The sequence below is a fragment of the Myotis daubentonii genome, chromosome 6 (genome assembly GCF_963259705.1).
Source record: "Myotis daubentonii chromosome 6, mMyoDau2.1, whole genome shotgun sequence".
NCBI lineage: Eukaryota > Metazoa > Chordata > Mammalia > Chiroptera > Vespertilionidae > Myotis > Myotis daubentonii.
The window spans coordinates 2,506,872-2,527,380 of NC_081845.1; the positions used below are offsets into that span (position 1 = coordinate 2,506,872).

The following is a 20,509-nucleotide window of genomic DNA, read 5'->3' on the forward strand; positions in this document are numbered from 1 at the left end:
GAAATGGCCAATTCTAGCTGTGGGGCAGGGAAGGTACAAATGAGGTTGGGATATCAAGCTGTTCCACAAAGTAAGATTTCAGAAGACACAGGAGCCAGGTGGACTACAGCTGGCCAAAGTCCTGGCAATTTGCACATCAAAAAGAATAACTGTGGTCGACGTGAATATAGTAAGTCTATGAAAATCTAGGAGCCCTCAAGATGATCTTGAAAGAGAAAGAGGAAAGTCCTTAGTCACCATTTGAGGCAGCAGCAAATCAACTTTACTTTGAGAACCAACCGACAATTAATAAGAATAAGCATCAATCTGGCTTTTCCATTGGAAAATTATTTTAGAATAGCAATATATTCCCTGCTGGTAAAAACAAACAACAAAAAATTTTACCTCTTGAATACCCAACTTCGGCTTACCTATGACATGACACCTGAACCTACTCATTCCTTTAGACCTAACTTCCAAAGTATTGTATACACAGGGATAAAAAATCAAAGCCCCAATGGCAAGGGTTTATCAGTCAGTGTCGAAAAAAAAGAGAAGGTTCTAGACTTAAGACTTACAGTCCTAAGAACCAGATTAAATGAGAGTTCCTCAGTCAGCTTCTGGTTTGGACAAGGCTGTTATATTTTAGGGACAACTACATAAATCTGAGTATGGACTGGTTATTACACCACATGTAGGATTAATCCATTTGGCCTGTGATGTCACTATGTAGGAAAATGTTAGCACTTAAAGATACATAAACATTGATAGATGAAATGTCAGATATTTCTAATTGACTTAAAACAACATTAAAAAATAAATATAATTAAAGTAAAATGGATGATGAGTGTAGTATAAAGTTCTCAGAAAGTCTACATTGTACTTTTATAACACCCAGATTTCACAATAGATAAGTGAGGTTGGGACAAAATTTTCTCCAAGTCCAACTAACTTAAGAATTCCTAAAATTCCCTCAAACCAAGAATTTCTTCAATTCTCTTTAATTCAGAGAAATTAAAGCTCAAATCTAAGTAATCAAAAATTGAGCTGGCAGCTAAATGAGCCCGACATCTTTAATACTGCAGTATGAATACAGACAGAATCTGTGGGTAAGAAATAAACAATGTGTGCATGTTTGTTTTTACTTAAAGTACATCTCTTAAAAACCTGTAGAGTTTACACTTAAAATACAGAAAGCTCAAAATATATTTTTATTAACATTTTATCTTAGCTCTTCAGTGTCCAATTTCTACTTCCCTGAACCCATATATTCTACTCTTTTTTTCTAAGATAATGTTTTACTTTTTCTTTTAAATCCTCACAGAGGACATGCTTTTATTGATTTTAGAAAAAGGGAGAGGGAGAGCAAACAACATCAATGTGCGAGTGAAACATCGATTGGTTGCCTCCTGCAGGCGCAGACCAGGGATTGAACCTGCAACCTGGGTAGCTGCCCTGATTGGGAATCAAACCTGTGACCATTCATTGTAGGGGACGATACTCCAACCAACAGAGAGAGCCACCCAGCTGGAGCTACTCTATGCACTGTTGTTAGTTTACCCCAGAGCCATTATGACACCCTGATATAACCTAAGCCTTCAGCATTTCCTTTCAAAACTCAGAATAAAATGTACACTCTTCATCCTGGCGCTCAGGGTCCACTGCAACAGGGCTCTCGCCTCGTCTTCTGGCTCTACTTCTCCACATGCATTTGCCATTTCCCAAAGTCTTTCAATTTCCCATTACCACTGTGTGACATTGCTGCACTTTCCTGCCACCCTCCCATTCACTCAGTAAGTCCTACCAAGTATTAATACCAATTCAGGTTCCACTTCCCAAAAAAACCTTACTGGAAACTTCAGCTCAAAGGGACTTCTGAACTATCCCAGTGACTGTCGTGAGTGATTCTCCTGCACAGATGGAAAAACAGCCTCTGTTTTCTTCTTATTCTCTACAAATTCCGGTGTCTGATTATCAATCCTATCAAAACATGCTGCCTTACAGTGAGAGACTCTTCTGCATATGATACTCTGTAGCCTCTGAGTACTTTGATTTGAGGTTAGCAGGGCAACTGAGGTTAGATACCTTGTCCAAGGTCACCAACTAATTAGCTAACTGCAAAGTCATGATTAGAACCCAGGTCTACTCATCAAAAAAACGCTTACCACTTTCCTCCATGTAGACAGAAAGACAAATTCGTCTTCATCTGTGTGCTGGCTCCCGTGTGCACATGTATACACACATCTACAGAACTGACACCTGAGTGCCCGTCAGCACAACGGGAGCATAACTGCAATAATGGTAGTTGCAATAGCAATAGTAGAGGATTAGGTGCAGTTTATTACAGAGGAACTGTATTTAGCCTTGATTTGACATTTGTATTTCTTCTTAAAAATTTTATTCACCTGCCATCACATAGCATCGATTCTATCAGAGGGATACAATGGCCGTAATACAGCATGCAAAGAACTGTACTTTATACTTGTTTTGAACACACTTGAAAGAAACGGTCCATGCTTCAGATGCAGGCATCAGGAATGGATGCAGTGGCTACCTAGGGCAGCTCCCATTTCTACTCAGTTCAGCATCATCCACCTCCTAGCGGTCGCTCTTCAAAGTTGCCACCTGATAAATCACTGGGCGATTACCACCCTCCACTAATCTAAACTGATGCAAGTATAATACCTTACTGATCTGAATCACCTAGCAATCAATGTTAAACCTCTACATTAAATCTTCCAGTCAGAATGTTAAATTTCCTTGCATAGTTAATTAAATTGTTATTGTAGTAATAACAGCAACAATACTAAATACATACTAGATTTATCTGTACCATATTATTTAAAGAGCTAAGACTCTATCCTTTGGTTACTAAGAACTTTTAAGTGAATGAGTTTAAATCTCTAAAAATGCCTTTACTTTCTTTCTCACTTTCAGCCTCTTAACTATAAAGATTTACCATTAAAAAACAACAACTACATTCTAGTCCAAGAATCTGATCAGCATTTGCTCAAGTTCCACATATCACAGAATTAAGCAAACCCCCATTTGCCTTTTCTTCATGTTCACAACCTGAGGCCTCAGCAGTTCTTAGCACATGGAACCCCTCTGGGCTTTTCTTCTCGCTTCACCTATGCGGCAGGCACATTCACACAACAGATCGCACGGCAGCACTGAGCACCTAGCTCCAGCTCTGCCGCTATCTTGCCTTGTGATTTAGACAAGTCACAACCCCTCTAGACCTCGGTCCTGCACCTGGGAAATGAGAATAGCATCCCAGGACTCTCAGGTTCCTTGCAGTTCTGAAATTCCATGATCTTCCATGACTTTAACTTTCCTTTAAAAAGTTATCTTTCCTATTACTTTTCAGGTTTTCTTATATACATCTCTTCATGTACTCTTTATAAAACACTTTTGAGAACCCATAAAATATTATGACATTAAGAGGTAATGAAAACAGGTTTCAAGTAATGCGTTTGCTTTTACCATGCATTTTCCCATTTCCCTTAAATGTAGTAAATATATGTACACTTACATATTTTTTATATTCAATTTTCCCAATATATTTTAATCTGTTAATTTAGCTCAAAAGCCAAGGGCTCCCCCAATAATTTGTAACTGACCAGGGGTCATGCCCTTACAACACCTTGTCCTGCACAAAAGCAAAAAGCAAGGTGTTTACTTAAGACCCACTCCCCTTTACACTGTTGCTATATAATCATTTCAATCCTGGGGCCATGCAGATAATTCATCACTTCCAAAGCCTACCTTGTTTCAGAACTTCGCCATCCTCAGCACCCACTCCCAAGGATTTCAAGGCCAGCGTGAGTGCCACCCACTGCCCGTTCCCCATTACACACATGTACGCTTGCACACATGTACACTTGCACACATGCCTTCTTCCTTATTCCCATGGCCATATAAAATGGGCCCATCTTTGCATTTTGTTGTTTTCCTGACACTTCGATACCCTTGAAAAACATACAAACTGACAAATTCTGCTTTATCATAAATAATGTAATAGAAATGGTACAGCAAACTGATTCAAGTCACCAAATTTAGTTTAATAAAACTAGGTTAGAATCAATGTATGAAGCAGCATTACAAACAAACAACATTTTATTTTGTTAGACTTGATAGGATGGTTGGATTTTCAAACTAGACTTTCTGCTTCAGGAAACTGAAGAAATGGTGAAAACATTAAGTTGTTAATTATAAGACTTCTGCACAAATCACTTAACTAGTACAATCTATATTGTTAAACACTCATGACATTTATTTAAAACACTGTTAAGACTAAAGCAGAAAAATATACTCCTTTTAAAAGGGTTAAGTTTCAGTTAACTGAAAATTTCAATTTAATTTCTAAGTAATGGCACGGTTTCAAATTAGCTTGAAACACCTGTGCTTTAAAAAATTGCTACTGTGTTAAATTACTGTAACTGCCGCATGAGTTTAAACTCAGCTTTCTTCTAACTAAAACCATTCAGATAGTCTTTTTTTATCCTGAACACAGCAAAGCAGCACTTACGGACGGGCACCTTTCCTATTTATTGTGCTTTGCACAGAGTACAAGGCCTACATATCGGTTGAAAGTTGACATTTGTAGGCAACTGTCTAGGGAAAACGCTGATCTATATAATTCCATAAATGACAAAACTTTCAAGAACTGAAATGGGCACTGAGAGCCTTTCTCTACTTATGGAATGACATGCTTTGTGTAAGAACTGGCTAGAAACTACTACTTATGCGATTTTATCTTTCTAATTCTCATTCACACCAATGGTAGCAAAGTAAAATTAAGATTAAGTTCCTGAGGGCAATTACTGTAAATAATATTGTAAGATTTCTAAAAAATGTCACTTCTAAGAAAAAAAGTCATTTTTTTCTAATTGCCAAAACCATCACCAATTGTTATACAATTTGCTTAGTCCCGTATTTTTAGAGGAACTAGAAATAAAGAAGAACATAAAGTGTCAACCTAATTTATTAATTCAACAAACATCTGAGAGTGTACATGTCACAGGCTGAGGTGGGCATCCTCAGGAAACTAATTTTAACAGGGTAGACAGACAAGAAAAGATAGTATCACAATGTGAAAGCAGGATAACTACATAGAGAGTAATACCCAACACAGACTTGGGTTGTATCTACAGCTGAAAGGAACCAACGTTTTGCCACCCGCAGCTGCCTTCGGGGATATTGATTCGAAGTTGATTATTAAGAAACAAGACTGAGAAAGCACCTTTGCCCTCCCTTCTTTCCTGCCCAAGAGCTTCAGGTATAAGAACCTGCTCCAGGGCGGGGATCTCAGGATGCAGCCTGAGCCTCATTTAAATTAAGGGTGGTGGACAGAGGGGCTTCAGACAGGGCCCGGTCAGCTGGACGGGCCCTGTGTGCCATGGTTCCTGTGTTGCCTGCAAGAATTTCCCTGCCGTGTGTGTTCAGCTCTTCCTCAACTACCTCTAAATGGCCCTTTCTCCCTTCTGAACCCTAATACCCGTCTTCCCCCCTTTTCTCTTGTCCAAAATGCCTCCCAATGTCCAAATATGAATCCCAATGTGGCCTCCCATCTCTGGAATTCTCATGCTTGTGTGAATTCCCCACATACATGTATTTAAAATCTGATTGTCTCCTGGTAATGTCTCTTAGCTTGATTTGCCCAGCTAGAACTTAGAAAGTGAGAGGAAAAGTATTAATATTTTTAGCCCCGCCCCAGTCACATTTCATTGCACTAACAAACTGTGCTCATACTGAAAAGTTTGATGCTATTTTTGCTGACAAATGAAAATAAAGCTGTAAAAATCTTGGACATCAAACAATGTAGCTATTCTGGGCCCCAAAACTGAAATGTCAATTTTTAAAAGGGTTTGTATAAGCATCCCCTAAAAGTTCTCATTAAGGGAAAAATAACTTATTGCACTTAAAATTCACAATGAACTGTCTTAATGTCAAAAAATAGAGGGGCCCAAGAATAATTAAGTCCTGTCACTATGTAAATAAAAAATTGACACATAATTCCAATTATGACTTCCTGACATGGGACCACGCACTAACCCTACCCGCTGGCCATAAAGCAGACCTCGGGTATCTTCACAATAGTTGGCAGACCAACAACCGAAAGTTGCTCAGTGGGCTGTGTTTATGTTATCAACAAATATAACCAACAATGGCACAGCATTCTCCATCTCCAACTGAGAAAGGCAAGTTTTACTTGTAAGTACACCATAAATCAAACAAATTGTATTAACTACATGGAACTGCAAGAAAATTAAAATGTAGTTCCATTCCAGATTATTAAAAGCTGTCCCTATGATCAAACTGGTGTAATTCTCTAAAACAAACACCTTACAGGATCTAAGTATCCTGGCCTCAAAAAGGAGTATCGGGCCTCAATAAGACAAGGTCAGAGCATAGGGAAGGGGCAATACTGGAGTCTTTCGTTGCAGCACTCTTATCATCCCTCAAGAAGCAAATCAAAACTGCTGTCCTTATGGAAAAAGGATGCACTTCAATCAGCTTCAGGACAATGATTTAGTGAGGAGCTAATAACAGAAATATGTGTGCACAATATTTAAGAAGTCAGCTTGTTTTCACTGATATTCCCAAAGCCATTTTAGAAAAATGCTCATACCAAACATACTAGAAAATGCAATTAGCAAAGAGACCTATTTCTATGAACTCCATCACATGATATTCTGGGGAGTATAGCTTTTTACTACAAAACATGTAAACTGGATAAAGTTTAAAAAAGGAGTCACCTTCTGCCTCACAGTATTTGAATACATATTCTGCCTGTGGGGGAGTTAAGCTTCAAAAATACAGAATGAATGTTAAATAAATGGTCTATGATAGAAATTACTCCCATTATTTTATACATTTGGTGACACCTCCTGGGTGAGGAGAAAAAAGGACAATGGAAAGAACTGATTATAAATATTGGCTTCCTTCTTATTACTAATTCAAAGAACTGTGTACAAAAGCAAAATCTTTGCTCCTGAAAAACAGACTAATTAAAAATATACATTAATTGCTTTAACTTAAGTAAAACCTGTTTGTCACAGATACTGATTACTGTCAACAATCCGTCTAGAAAGAAAACCCTAAAACTTAAGTATAAATGTATACAGCAAGAGGCCTCGCAATACCTTAGCCACTTAAATTTTAAACTAAAATTTTTGTAGAGAAGCAAGATTTTCAAAAAAAATTTAAAAATGACGTGTTAGAAAATTAAGGGTTTAATACACTCAACAATGAATGCATAATAAGTGGAAATAAACATCAGCATGGAAAAATATTAACTGGCAAAGCAGGTTTTAATTTAAAATACTTTTGCCCCCCACTTTTAAGGGAGAGCCGAGTAAGTTGAAGTAAAAAAGGGAATGTATAATGCCCACCCCCCCACCCCCGCCAAATAAAGAGCATGAGAAAATGAAAATGCATTCTCCAAACCAGTAATGGCAGAATCTAATCTAACACATTTGCTCTTTTTCTAAGCCACACACAAATTTTTCAGATATTCACAATAAAAAGATTTAGGCTGGCCTTCCTCATAAACCACATTATACATGTTAATTCTCATTACCAGCAGCTTTAACATCCCCTCTGCCTAAAAAATAAAAAAACTCAAAATCTGGTTTTAAAAATCCCTAGCTCTCCATTTTCCCCTATTTGGAATTTTTAAGTCAAATTGATTTAATTTTTCAATAAAATTCTTCTCAATTGTAAATTGCAACGTTTATAAAAACCGAATTTTCATTCAAGTACTGTTACTGCTTAAGTTTCATTTTCCTGACAAATGTTTAAAAAAGCAAAAAACAAAACAATACACAACCTCATAATAACTGCTCTTTCCCATGGATAGTCCCAAAGTTCAGTTGAAAACTCCGGAAAAGGGAGTAGTTCAGATTTTAAGGCCTGGGTTTTATCTGTCATCATCTCTATCTTCAATAAAAGATTCTTAAGTACTAGAATTATCAACTAAGGTACATCCTTTATATTTATATGACATTTATATGACGGTTCCAACTTAGAATGGACTCACAACTTTAAAAAGCAACCATGTTGAAGAGCCTGGGAGGAAGGTCTGACACCCCTCCCCTCTCCCCCTCCCCCAAAAGAGGGTCCACAGTCCAAGCGCAGGCGAAGGCTAACCTGGCCTGGAATTAAAATCCTTGTCTAAAGCATCCCGGCGTGAATCCACGAAGGAAATCCAGAGCCTCAATCTCAAATGTGGAACTCGCCAAATAAACATTCTCACACTGACAAGCAAAAATCTTTAAAGCTTACTTTTGAAAAATGTTTTAAAATATAAAACTTCAAAAATGCAAAATACTCAAAATGTCTAATTACCAGAAACTACACCAAACGGAACTAAGTACAGTATCGTGATTTAAATAATCACTCAAGTAAAATTCACAGTTTTATCTAAATTGAAAAACAATTTTCCAGCCAAAGGAAAATGTAACCCCTAATCCCAAACAGAAGTCCTGATGAATTTGTTTTGGGCAGTGACAGGCCACAAAGGGGTGAAGCCCCCCTTGCCAAATTTCAGAACGAAATAACCGGCACGAAAACAAAAGTGATGCTTCAGAAACCAGCTTTTCCTTGAGGCCAATGGAGTTGACAGTGAGGCCAACAATGACGGGAAGCAGCTGATCCACCCGAGAAACAGCCCCTTTCCTGCGTTTGTGCTGATAAACCCGCTTCCCACTCGGCCTGAGAGGCCCAGCTCCACGGGGAAGCGCCTCTCTGCCGGCGCTGAGGTTAACCACGTCCACAGCAAACAAACCAACCACGCTCCCTAGGACCTACCGCCCTCCACTACCTGTCCGGCATTTAACACTCCAACTGTCACTATGTCCAGCCACAGCGAAATGAACAAACATTTGTTTGAGACAATGACAGAACTAGAATTTTAGACTTAGGAGGTTAAAATTATCTAGTCCAAGGTTAGCAACTTCCTAACAGAACAAACCCCAATTATCGGAAGTTTTAGATCAACACAGGAACATGGAAGCATTTTAGAACTAATCAGAGGCTCTCGTTCTTTACTTTTTAACATAATGCGCGTAAGTGCTTTAAAAATAATCTCATGCCATTTGACTGAATTCAAGATCTTAACTCAGAGGGAGCAACGTCACAGGACTGAACCCTCAACATCGCCCGGCCTGTGTTCACGTTCCCGTCCGTACAGGCTGACCGCTCCCTGGAAGGAACCGCCGCCACGGAACCGGCCCCGCCGCTCCCGCGGCCCCGCACCCGCGGCGGGAGGAGGGTAGCTGTGTCTGAGTGTGAGTGTGAGTGTGAGTGTGAGCCGAGTGTGAGTGTGATCGGAGTCTGCGGACGCGGGCGTAACGCGGGCTGCGTGCCCGCAGAGTCCCGTCCGCACGGACCGGGGGGAGTCCAGCCCTCGGCTCCGACCAGCCTCCCGCTGACCAGGACGACGGGCGCCCCCTCGCGCCCGCACGGGGAAGGCCGCGGCGGCGGCGACAAGCTTTTTTTTTTTTTTTTTTTTTTTTGACATTCCAGAAAGTTTTCTGCCTCCACGATCCTTCAAGTGCCGCGAACAGCAGCCCCTTAAAGGGACAGCGGGTCTCCGGCCCCGGGAGGGGCTCGCCGTGCCGACCAGGCGGCCGTCCAACAGGGTCGCGCTCGGGCCGCGGCGGCAGCGTGGCGAGGGCTCGGCGGGACCTGTTCGCACTTTCAGGGCTGTCGGCCCGGCTGCCCGGCCACGGGGCTCCGGTTCTTCGGGAACCATGTTCGTCACGGGAACGGGTCGGGCCTTTTGTCTGCACTGACACCGGCTCTCGGCCTCGGCCCCTGGCCCGGCGCCGCGGGGAGAAGCCCCCGCCCGGGCCCGGTGGGACCCAGAGCCATTGTCCCCCCCGAGCAGCTCCCGGTCCCGCCGAGCGCCCGCTGCCCGCTGCCACCCCCGAGCCCGCAGAAGCGCGCGGCCCGAAGCCCAGCGGACCCTCGGGGGCGGCTGCGGGACTGGCGGCCGGACCCGAGCCCCGAGCCCCGAGCCGCCGCCGCCCGCGGCGCCCCCCGCCCCCGGCTCCCTCGCCCCCTTCGCCGCTGGGTCCCGTCCCGCAGCCGCGGGCGCGTCCCGAGCGGCCCCGCTAAGTTGCCGGAACTCGGCCCGCGCGGCGCCCCGGCCGAGCCCCGGGAAGTTCGTCCCGCGGCGCCGCTTCCCCAAACAAAGGCCCCCGCGCCCGGCGGCCGCCCGCCCCGCCCCGCCCGCGGCTCCCTCCGGCGTCCGCGCGGCGCAAACTCCAACAAAGCGCCGCCGCCGGCCCCGCGCCGGAGCCCCGCGTCCCCGGGGAGCCCCCGGGAGCGGCCCGCGCCGTGTCCTTCAGGCGCCCGGGGGCGCGGGCCGGGCTCCTCCCCGGGCGGCCCGCCCAGCTCGCCAGCGCCCACCGGGGGGCGCGGGGTCCCGGCGCGGGGTCCGGGTGGCGTCCCGCCGCGAGTCCCGCCAGCCCGCCCGGCCCCGGCCCCGCGCCGCCTCCCGCCCGCCCGCCCGGCCCCGGCCCCGGCCCCGGCCCCCGCCGCTCACCCTCGTCCAGCAGCCGCTCGAGGTGGTTGAAGATGCCGCAGAAGTTGGGGAGGCTGCTCATGAGCTTCTTGTCGTTCATGAGCTGCATCAGGTAATCCGGCGTGGGCTTGGGCTTCTCCTTGGCTTCCATCTCCCCGACCATGTTCCAGGCTCCGCCGCGCACGCCGCCGCCGCCCGCGAGGAGGGAGGGGCGGGGAGCCCCGGCCGCCGGCCGCTCGGGACTCGGCGTCCCGCTCCGCTGCTCCCGCGCCGGGCGGCCGGACCGCGCGCCCCCGCCCCGCAGGCACTTTCCGCCGCGGCTCCGGGCCGCCCGCCCGCCCGCTCGGCGCGGCTCCCTCTCGAGGCGGCGGGGAGGCGGGTCTCCGCGGGCCGCTCGGCGCCGGACGAGGAAGAGCCGGGCCGCCGCCGCCGCCGCCGCCGCTCGCTGGCCGGTCGCGCCCGCTCGGCCGCCGCCTGCGCCGCGGGTCGGGGTCTCGCCGGGCGCCGCTGTGCCGCTGCCGCCGCGCTCCGACCGCGCTCCTCCTCTTCCTCCTCCTCCCGCCGCCGCCTCCTCACTCACTTGGCGGCGGAGTTCGCCTCAGTTCAGGCGGCGCTGCCCGCGGCGGCGGGGGGAGGGGCGGCCGGGGGCGGGCGGCGGGCGGGGCCGCGCAGGGCGGCCGTTAGCGGGGCCGGCGGCTCGCTCCTCCCCCGCCCCGCCCGCCGGGGCCGCCGGCCGGCTCCTCCCGCGGGTGGGCGCTGGGCCGCGCCGGGGTCGCCGCCGCGGGCGGGCGCGGAGGGCGGGGGGGCTGCCGCGGGCGGGCGGGCGCTAGGGGACGGGGACTCCCCGCAGGACGCGCCCCCGGACGCCGCCGCCCGGCCGCATGCCCCTCCCGCGCGACCGTGTGGAAGAGCCTCTCCCGCCCTCCCCGCCGCCCCACAAAAAAACCCTCTTTTGATTTTTTTTAACGTCCTGTTGCTTCACGGGGGACTTGAGGGGTGGTCGTCACGTGGCCCGACACGTAGCCGTGAGGGGCGAGAGCGCGTGCGCGCGTCGGGGCCGGAGGCCACGCCCCTTCCGAGGGTCGCCCCGCCCCCGCCCGGGCCCCGCGCGGTGGGGGATGGGAGGGGCCTGGCGCGCCTGCGTGGGGCCGGGAGGGGCCAGGCCGGGGCCGGAGGGGGCGCCCCTAGCGGGGCGCGGGGTGCGGAGCCCAAGGGACCCCGAGGGGCGGGGCCGGGAGGCGGGGGGGTCCTAGCTCCCAGGCCGAGGCTGGGACGTGTCTGCGGGCCTGGTCGCCTCCGACTGGATCGCGGGGGGCGCCGGCTGCCGCGGGTCGTGGGTGGGAGCGCGGGACGATCCCCTCCCCCAACCCAGTCCTCCGACTCCCGGAGCAGCGGCGGATCCCGCGTGGGCGCGCCTGGTCGCCCCGACGGCGTCGCCGCCGCGCGTGCCGCGACCTGGCCGGGCACGGGGCGTGCTGGGCGGCCGTCGCCCGGTACCCCGAAAGCCACAGCCCGGGCCCGGAGTGCGCACGAAACCCGGAGGGTCCCGAATGGCGCTTGCAGGGTTCTGCTCCGTGGCGGCTTGGTGTCCAGCCACAAAATGCAGCCGCCGCGGAGAAAAGAAAGAAGGAAAGCGCCCGTGCCCTGTTTCCGGCCCCGCGAAAGCCACCATTTGCATGTGCGAACTTGCAGGGATATATACGCGCGTGGCGGGCAGGAGGGTTCCCCGCAGCCAGGTGGGTTCCGGCAGCCCTGTTGGTGGGGGAGCCTTCCCAGCTGCAGCGAACAGGTCTCCCCGGATGCCGTCAGCTGCTGGGTGTGCGTGTCCTGCCAGCCCTTAGGACGCGTGCCATTGGCCGCGTAGACCGAGCTGCTTACCACCCCCCTGGACCCTGTGAGAGTCACGCCCCCCGGAGATGGCTGGTAATCGTGTCTGCGTGTTTAACTGCGAACTTGCTTCCCGCACATTCCTAGGAAGGCTGTTGAGATTGAGTTGCATTAAGCTCCTAAGCGAATCTCTGACATGCTCTGAGTGGCGAGTAACTTCTGGCCTGCTCGTCCGGAAAACACTGAGCTCGCTTTCTAAATTAAGCCAGGTTTGATGGAGGCGATGGAATTGCCTTGGCAGGCGGAGGTAAACCATTGCACTCAACTGTTTTAAGTTGTCCGACAGCCATCCTTCGCTAAGAGCCGTAGGATATTCGGGTGCTAATTGCCTGCTTAAAGGACCGATTGGGCGGATATAAGAAATAATAATTAGATCGGAAAGCGGTTGTCTCTAAAGTGGGTGTGCTTCTTCAGTACCTGGCCACACGGTGGGTCCTTTGAAGGGTTCAGGTGGTAAGGTATTCATTTGAGCTGCGAGTGTCAAAGATTCACCGGCCTTCTTACTGGGTTCACTTCTTATACTAACCTCCTAGGCCCCGTGCTAAATCAATGCTTCACATGTTTAACTCTTAACCTTCAGTTCAGCCTGTGGCTTGGGGCAGGCTGTATCCCCCTTTCAGGCAACAGGAAACCCCAGCAGAAGGGGGTTAAATCACCGGCCCAAGACTACACAGCTCATGAGTCCTGGATCTGGGATGCAGGTCCACTCACATTTTATTCAGAGCCCTCATTCTTTGCCCTTGTACTCGCCCTGTCCGGTAAGTCGCACGGAACTGTGGACAGTGTTTGATCGCGTCTGACCCATGGAAGCTGGGATGTCACATAGCTCACCCGCTCTATGTTAAGAACATGTTAGGCAGGCCCTAGCCGGTTTGGCTCAGTGGATAGGGTGTCAGCCTGCAGACTGAAGGGTCCCAGGTTCGATTCCAGTCAAGGGCATGCACCTTGGTTGCAGGCACATCCCCAGTAGGGGAGTGTGCAGGAGGCAACTGATCGATGTTTCTCTCTCATTGATGTTTCTCTCTATCCCTCTCCCTTCCTCTCTGTAAAAAATCAATAAAATATATATTTTTTTAAAAAAAGAACATGTTAGGCAGCATTCACTTCCCGTGAATTAAAACTCTGACGGGAACCGCGTTTGGCGGGTTACTCTGTATTCCCTTTGCAGATTCAGAGGGATTGCCTCACGCTCTGCTCACCGTTCTTTGGCTCCCCCTCCAATGGAAAACCCGGACCTCAGCAAGGCCTGGAGCCCCAGGGTGCTCCGACCCGCTGACCCCTTGCTGACCTGATGTCCACTGCCTCCCCTGTCAAGGTGGCTGGAGCCCCTCCCCCACCCAAGACAGGAGAGCATTGGGACCCGGGATTTCCAGGGCACGAGCTTATGTCAAGCTTCCCTTCCGCAGAAGCTCTTCTGTCTGAATCTCAAGGAAAAGGGGAAGTAAGAACTCCTCCTGACTTAGCTGGGCTCTGCACTTGGTGTTTCCTCTCCTTGCCCACAGGCCGGCAAGGCCGCTCCAGGTGTTTTGCCACCGCAGTGAGCCACACCGGAGGGAACACACGGCTTCCTTATTGTCGCCTTACCCTCCTTCTAGTTGCTTTCATAACATTTATTTATTTCCTCCTGACACATTCTGTCTACGGGTAAGTCTGTCTGTCACCATCCTCCCACCCCCATCCCCGCCCCCACTGTCAGCTCCCTGAGAGCCAGGACCTAATTCTGTTCTATGCGGAACTCCCAGCGCCTAGGCCGGCATGTGGTACGTGTAGGGACCATTAAAAATATGTTCCAAGATGGTGTCAGGTGCTGGCCGTGCACCAGGAGCCATGCAGAGTCCTTCCCCACGTCACTTCTTTATACAAACATCATCTTATTACGATATTGACAAGTTACAATGTACACAGAACATGTCTATGGGTGAGCTTCCAGTTGAAAATCCATATAACAACGTTTTCTGTGAAAAAGGACGTCCTCTAATGTTGACCCTAAAAATGGTTCCACACCTGACATCAGTAATTCACAAGTTCTCTTCCATTGGATTCTCTTTGCTTATTGCTATTCTTGACATTTCAAACATAACATTACAGTCTTCCCAAGCATTGTGTTTCCATCACCGTGAAGTTCTTACAGGAACTCACATGTTCTTGGACTTAAGAATCAACGTTTGATGGCTTTTTGTCTCAAACGTTCTTTAAAAAAATCACAATCCTTAGCTTTTTCTAAAAGGGAATAGGGCATTCCCAGTCTCTGTAAAGTAAATCTTTGTTTATTGTCTTCATAGATTTCTGGAGGCTTCTTTTAAATTATGATAGGGCTCATAGGTCTATTTAAAAGGCTGAAATGGCACATTATAAGTGTGAATATCTTCATCAGGAAATATTTAAGTACCCGTCATTAACCCCACTGCTCGCAGGGGCTAAGCTGAGCATTAATGTCCTACACAGACGAAAAGTAGTTAACTAGTTAGGGGATGGAGGGAGGGGAGGCGGGCAAGTGGGAGGTATCTGTAATACTATCAATAATAAAAACATATTTTAAAAAAGTTAACTGGTAACAGTAAATGCTAAAGACAAAATGCTGTGGGAATGGAAATGAACACTGCATTCCAGGCGGGGGAGCCACGGCCGGACTGCTCAGGACACGTCTAACTCAGGCCCGAGGAACAGCCCGGGGAGGAAAGCCTAGGGCAGGCGGCGGAAATGCAGGAAGGGGGACGTGCGGGCTTCGGGCAGGAATCTCCTCTGAGAGTAGTAGATGCCAGGTTTTGTTCGGCCTCGAATGACAAGCTAAAGTGTTCATGGAGAGAAGACGTAGGAATTTTTTTTTTATTGTTTTATTGCTTAAAGTATTACAAAGAGTATTACATATGTCTTCTCTTTTTCCCTGCCGCCCTTGACAATAGGAATTTTTTTGATATAAGGAAGTTAATCAATAAAACAGTCAGATGGGCTCTGTTGAGTGAGCACGCCGATACCTCGTAGCGCAAGTACAAGCCTGGTCAAATGGAAGGCGCTCCCTCCGCCATCCTGATGCCGGCTGTGCTGCCTGTAAACCACTACATGACTGCCGGTGTGATACTAACATGGAGCTTACACCACGGCACAGCAGTTAAACGTTAACTGACCGGGTCGGGTTCCACGCATTTGACCCTAAATGAAACGTTAGAGGCAAAAAGCTTCTCGGCCGAGAGGCGGGCTCCTGTGCGTGTAATCCAACCTTCATCCCACGTTTAAACAGAAACATTAGCTAGGAATAATGGTCTGTTATTATATGAATCAGAGAGCACTGAGAATGCATTTTGTTTTGATCGGCTGCCCGGCGATCCATAGTTTATGATTGCAAACCAGTGCCCAGCGTGTCCCTGGACGGGGCTGACCCGTTTATTTCCTTCGGGATCTGGTGCCTTCAGGGTAAACCTGTGCCTGGATTTTTTTTCACACGTTAAAGAGAAACTGTTTGGTTCATCATCTCTGTGTTCATTTTAAATAAGTAAGGCAAGGAAACATTTCAGGAGCAAAGGAATTGTCTACTCGTGTCCTAGGCATTTAATCAAGTGCCTTTATCCTTTACTAAAATTTAACTTATACCTGAACGTACATTTTTCCAGTAGTTTCTCTATATTCTTGCTTTCTAAACAGACGTCCGCGTGGGGCCAGAGAGACAAAAGAGGGCTGCCATTTGGGAGTCCCTACAAACTGCCGGGCACTTCAGTTATTAATTACCCCACTGCATGCACAGCAGCTCCGGGTTAATGATTACCCCCATTTGCAGTGAAGTCGAGGCTCAGAGAGTTAGCGAAGTGACGTGACTCTCGTGACACAGCTGGTAAACTCTGGGGACAAGATGGACACCAGACCTTCCGAGCCCTGAGTGATGGCTGGCACGGTGCTGGCCTTCCCGTAAGTGACCTTTGTGCACCCCAAGAGCTGTTACCTTTGAGTCTTTTCTTTTTTCAGGACTCTAACCCGTGGCGATGTTGAATCTTTTCCAACATGAAGCTCTGTGCGCTAATTGAAATACTGGTGGTGTCAGATCGGGAAAAGATGCTGGGCTGGGTATAAAAAGGCCTTATTAGTCCACTAGGTCACAGTGGTCGGCAAACGCATGAGTCAACAGAGCCAAATATCAACAGGACAACGATTGAAATTTCTTTTGAGAGCCAGATTTTTTAAACTGAAACTATATAGGTAGGTACATTGTTATTAACTTAATTCGGGTCCTCCTAAGGCTTAGGATGAGCCACACTCAAGGGGCCAAAGAGCCACATGTGGCTCGCGAGCTGCAGTTTGCCGACCACGGCAGTAGGAGAGTCCCATCCCAGTGAGCCGTGCGACACTGAGTAAATCCCTCCGTCTCTCTGAGGTTCAAACACAGCGATCGTGGAAATCTTTCTAAGTTCTGTGATTCTGAATAAGATGTTCTCATCCTATCAGCAAGTAGACTAGGCTGTAATTTAATTCCTGTGTCTGGGATTACCCTTTGTACACATGGTGATGTCGTGGCAATAAGAAATGTATTAAAAAAATGGTCGGTGTTCAACTTTGTACTCCTTATTAAAATAAAACATTTCTTAATGCATTTTTGTTTCCCTTGAACAATAAATTTGACTGAAAGATGTTACATTTTTATAATTTCGAAAGGATTAAATCAAATCCTTAAGAACACACACCATATTACAACTTAATAAAAAGCAGGGCACTAAAGCCCTGCAGCTAGCGCGCCTGGGGGGAAACGCCACCGGGAGAGCAGACATTCCTGGGGCGCAGCGTCCAGGCTCCTCCCTTCTGCCCTCGCTTTAAAAACGCTTTACAAGTGGCCTTATAAATAATTACTTTCAATAACCCCGTGTTTGAACGGGCGACAAAAACAAAGAAAGCAGCACACAGACATACGCGGGCTGTAGGACGGGCAAGCAGCTGTGCAAGCGGCTCACAGCCCAGGACACGGAGCTGAGTAAACAGGGGCCTCTGGGACCCCAGCCTCCGGACAGGGGCAGAGCAGGAGGAGGGCCGGGCCGGGCCCCCGGGCCCCTGGGAACCGGCTTGCGTGTGACTCGGTGGTTCCTGAGAAGTGCTTGCAATGCCAGGCCTGTCTCCCTCCACAGGAAGCTCGCCATTTGGGGCAACAGGCCCAGAGCACCCATCGTCCCGAGCCTGTAACGGTCTGAAAGCCAGCGCTCTCGTGGGCACAGTGAGGGGCTCCCAGCGGTGTGGCGTGTCCCCATCACTGTGACCGCATCACCTGCGTGGGCTGAAGAGTGAAAGGGCCTCCTCGCCGCCCTGGTGGTCAGCCACACCCGCGCCCAGCTTCATCAGCGTTTAGATTTGGCAGCATTTCCACACCCCCGCCCCCGGCGCAGTGACTGCTTAGCCACAGGCCCAGCGCCCCCCCTTGAGCCTCCAGAATCGCCTGACCCAGCGATGGCCAGCCTGCTCCCCCCCCCGCCCCCCGCCCCCAGCTGCAGCCCCGGTCGGCCGCGTGTCCCTGCCACGCCAGCTGAAAGCCACCCTGACCGTGACCTCTGGCTACAGCTCATGCACACGTTCAGGAAGCTGTTTATTTCTTGTCTGTTAAACCTGAACTGACTAGTTTTTTCTAATTGCAACTAACATGGTTATTATTATTATTTTTGTCTAAAATAGGCACAGGTTCTTTGGGCATGTAACCAAATTCAGAAAGATTTCTGCAAATCATGCCTACCCAATTACATCAAAATACCAACTCTCCAGCTTCACTATTTTATATTTTAATAAAGTTTTCATAGGTTGCTGCCAGAGCTGCAACACGGTTACTCCTCCTCCTTAAGTAAACGCATTATATCTCACACCAAATAAGTCCACCGCCGCTCCCTCCCCCGCTCCACACCATTCACGCTCCTCTGCGGAACCCCACAAGCCACACTGCTGACGCCAGCACCTCCTGTTCCCCAATCCTCCATCCCAGCCCATCTGCGAGGATGTTACGGTCACATTTCACAGATCTCCAAAGGGCCACCAACGTGACACAGCGGCCTTAATTACACTCTGTTTTCCTCAATATTCACTGGTGGTTAAGCATTGCTTCTTTAGATGGAAATAAAATGTACAGTGAAGTGAGTAACACTTCTGTTAACACGTCTGGGCCGGGTGGGAGTAACGCTGTTTGTTTAGCTGTGCTATTGATAGTGCGAGCCTGGAGTTGGGGTGGGGGGGACCGCACCCCGAGCTGTGACAGACGGTGGGATGGCCCCACTGGTGCCGGGACCCTGTCTCTGTCCAGGTGAGTTCACAGGAGCAGCAAGACCGAGAGGTGAGAAGCAGACACACTCAGTGTTAAATTGTGAAATGAGGGAAAACAGATTTGGGGTCACTGAGCTCAGGGACAGGCCTCCGAGCCAGCCATACCCGCGCCTCCGGTACCCGCGCCACCGCCGGCGCTCTGCGCCAGGCCCGTGGCCCCCAGGGCCCCACAACCAGACCTGACTGTCCCCTCTCTCTCCGCCACCAGGTTTCCACATCCCGCTGGGTCGGCGCCTGATCGCAGGGCGGCACCCGTTCACTTAATGGAACAGCTCCACCAGGCCCTGTGGCTGCGCGGGCAGCAGCGGCCCCCTGTCTGGGGTCAGGGCGCTGAGCCCGAGCCTGGGGGAAGGAGGCTCAGACCCCTGGTCTAAGTGCTTCCTTCTGCCCCGGGAGAAGATGGAGTGATACCTCAGGCCTAGAAGTGCTGTTCTTACCGATGGCATGGACGGATTATCTTTAAACCCCAAGGGGTGAAACCAAGTCCTAAACATTGACCCTGGAGAGTTTGCTGGTCCTGGGGGAGGCAGCTGAGCGCAGGGTTCCGGGGTAGCGGCTCAGGAGTCCTGGGTTTGATCTCGGTCCTGCCACGCAACCTCCTGTGCCTCTCTCTTCTCCCCTGTGAAGGCGATCACGCAGCCTAAGGCTGCGGTCAGGACACGGGAGTGAGTGGGCGTGAGGTGCCCAGCGACCCCCTGGCACACAGCCCACCTTCAGTGCACGGTACTGTTTGAAAAACTCCAGGGAGTGAGGCCTGGAACTAGCTCACGCATACCAGTGCACATGTGTTTGAGGATGTGTGCATATCTCTGCTGGAGCTGAAAATGTATCCACAGGCTCAAAAGCAGTCAGTCATCAGTTCCCCCGCTTCCTGTTGCACAAGCCGTTTCCTGTTCCCAGGACTGCTGACACTGGGAAGTGAAGGACAGGCAGCCTGGTGGTGAGGGGCTGGCCAGGCTGGCCGCGCTGCGGGCAGGGCCCCGGTTTACCTGCAGCTGGCCCGGCCCCCACCGCTCGCCCCTAGAGCCTGCACTCAGCTGCGCACAGTAGGACAGCTCTGAGCTGTGAGCAGGTGTGAGAAGGAGAGCCTGCCCTCCTCATCCCTGCCCCGTAAACCCCTGAGCTGGCGGTTACTGAGGGGTCCTGGGAAGAGCACATCTTTCAGAAGGACCAGAGCCGGGGGCCAGGCACCCGCCTGCAGGCCTCGCAGGCGCGCCAGGACCCCTGCATGGAGCCCACCCTGTGTTCCAGCTCTGACAGTCGGGGGCTGTCCGTGTGATGTCATGTGATGAACCCAGCATCATGCCAGGGCCTGGGCTCCCCGCAGCGCCTGGCACGGCACCTACAGCCAGCGGCACAGGTGAGGGACCTGCCCTCCCTAAAGCCGTGCTGTCTTCCGAGGGCCGCGGGCCTATGGTGAGCAAAGCAGGGAGCCCCCTCCCCCTTTCAAATCAGCTACTTGGGGGGAACCAGGCCATGCTGTGAGGAGTGTAAGTCGGAAAGCGGCCGGGAGGGGACCCAGGCGCACACCCTCACCGTGACTCTGCGCTCGGTCGCTGGGTCACACATGAAGCAAAGACAGCTCCAGGTTCCTCGCCGCAGGCTGATCCCCCAGCGAGGCGAGCCCTCTGCGTCCCCAACATCCGCCACCGCCCCATCGCCACCACCCTGCCGCCAGGCCACACTCACCCGGGCGCCCACACCGGCTCCCAGTGGCTCTCGGGGCTCCCGGTGGTTTCCCAGCCGCGTTTCAAAGCGTGTCTGGAACACACAGCGAAACTGAAGCAGCAAAAGAGGATCTTGTCATAAACAGTTTATCATTGTGAGCGG

At 50.0% G+C, this 20,509-nt stretch overlaps 1 protein-coding gene across 8 annotated transcripts in view; it reads right to left on the reverse strand.

The window, feature by feature from the left end:
* Window positions 1-11,098, reverse strand: part of QKI (QKI, KH domain containing RNA binding) — a 134,716-nt gene extending 123,618 nt beyond the window's left edge. For 5 of the 8 annotated variants that reach the window (XM_059699882.1, XM_059699878.1, XM_059699877.1 and 2 more), the window contains exon 1: window positions 10,535-10,818. In XM_059699882.1, the coding sequence (XP_059555865.1) occupies window positions 10,535-10,676 (142 nt within the window). In that variant the 5' untranslated portion in view covers window positions 10,677-10,818. Of the gene's footprint in view, window positions 1-10,534 lie in introns of all 8 variants that reach the window. The other 3 variants (XR_009453342.1, XM_059699883.1, XM_059699884.1) reach the window with 1 other exon arrangement.
* Between the last annotated feature and the right edge of the window lie 9,411 nt (window positions 11,099-20,509).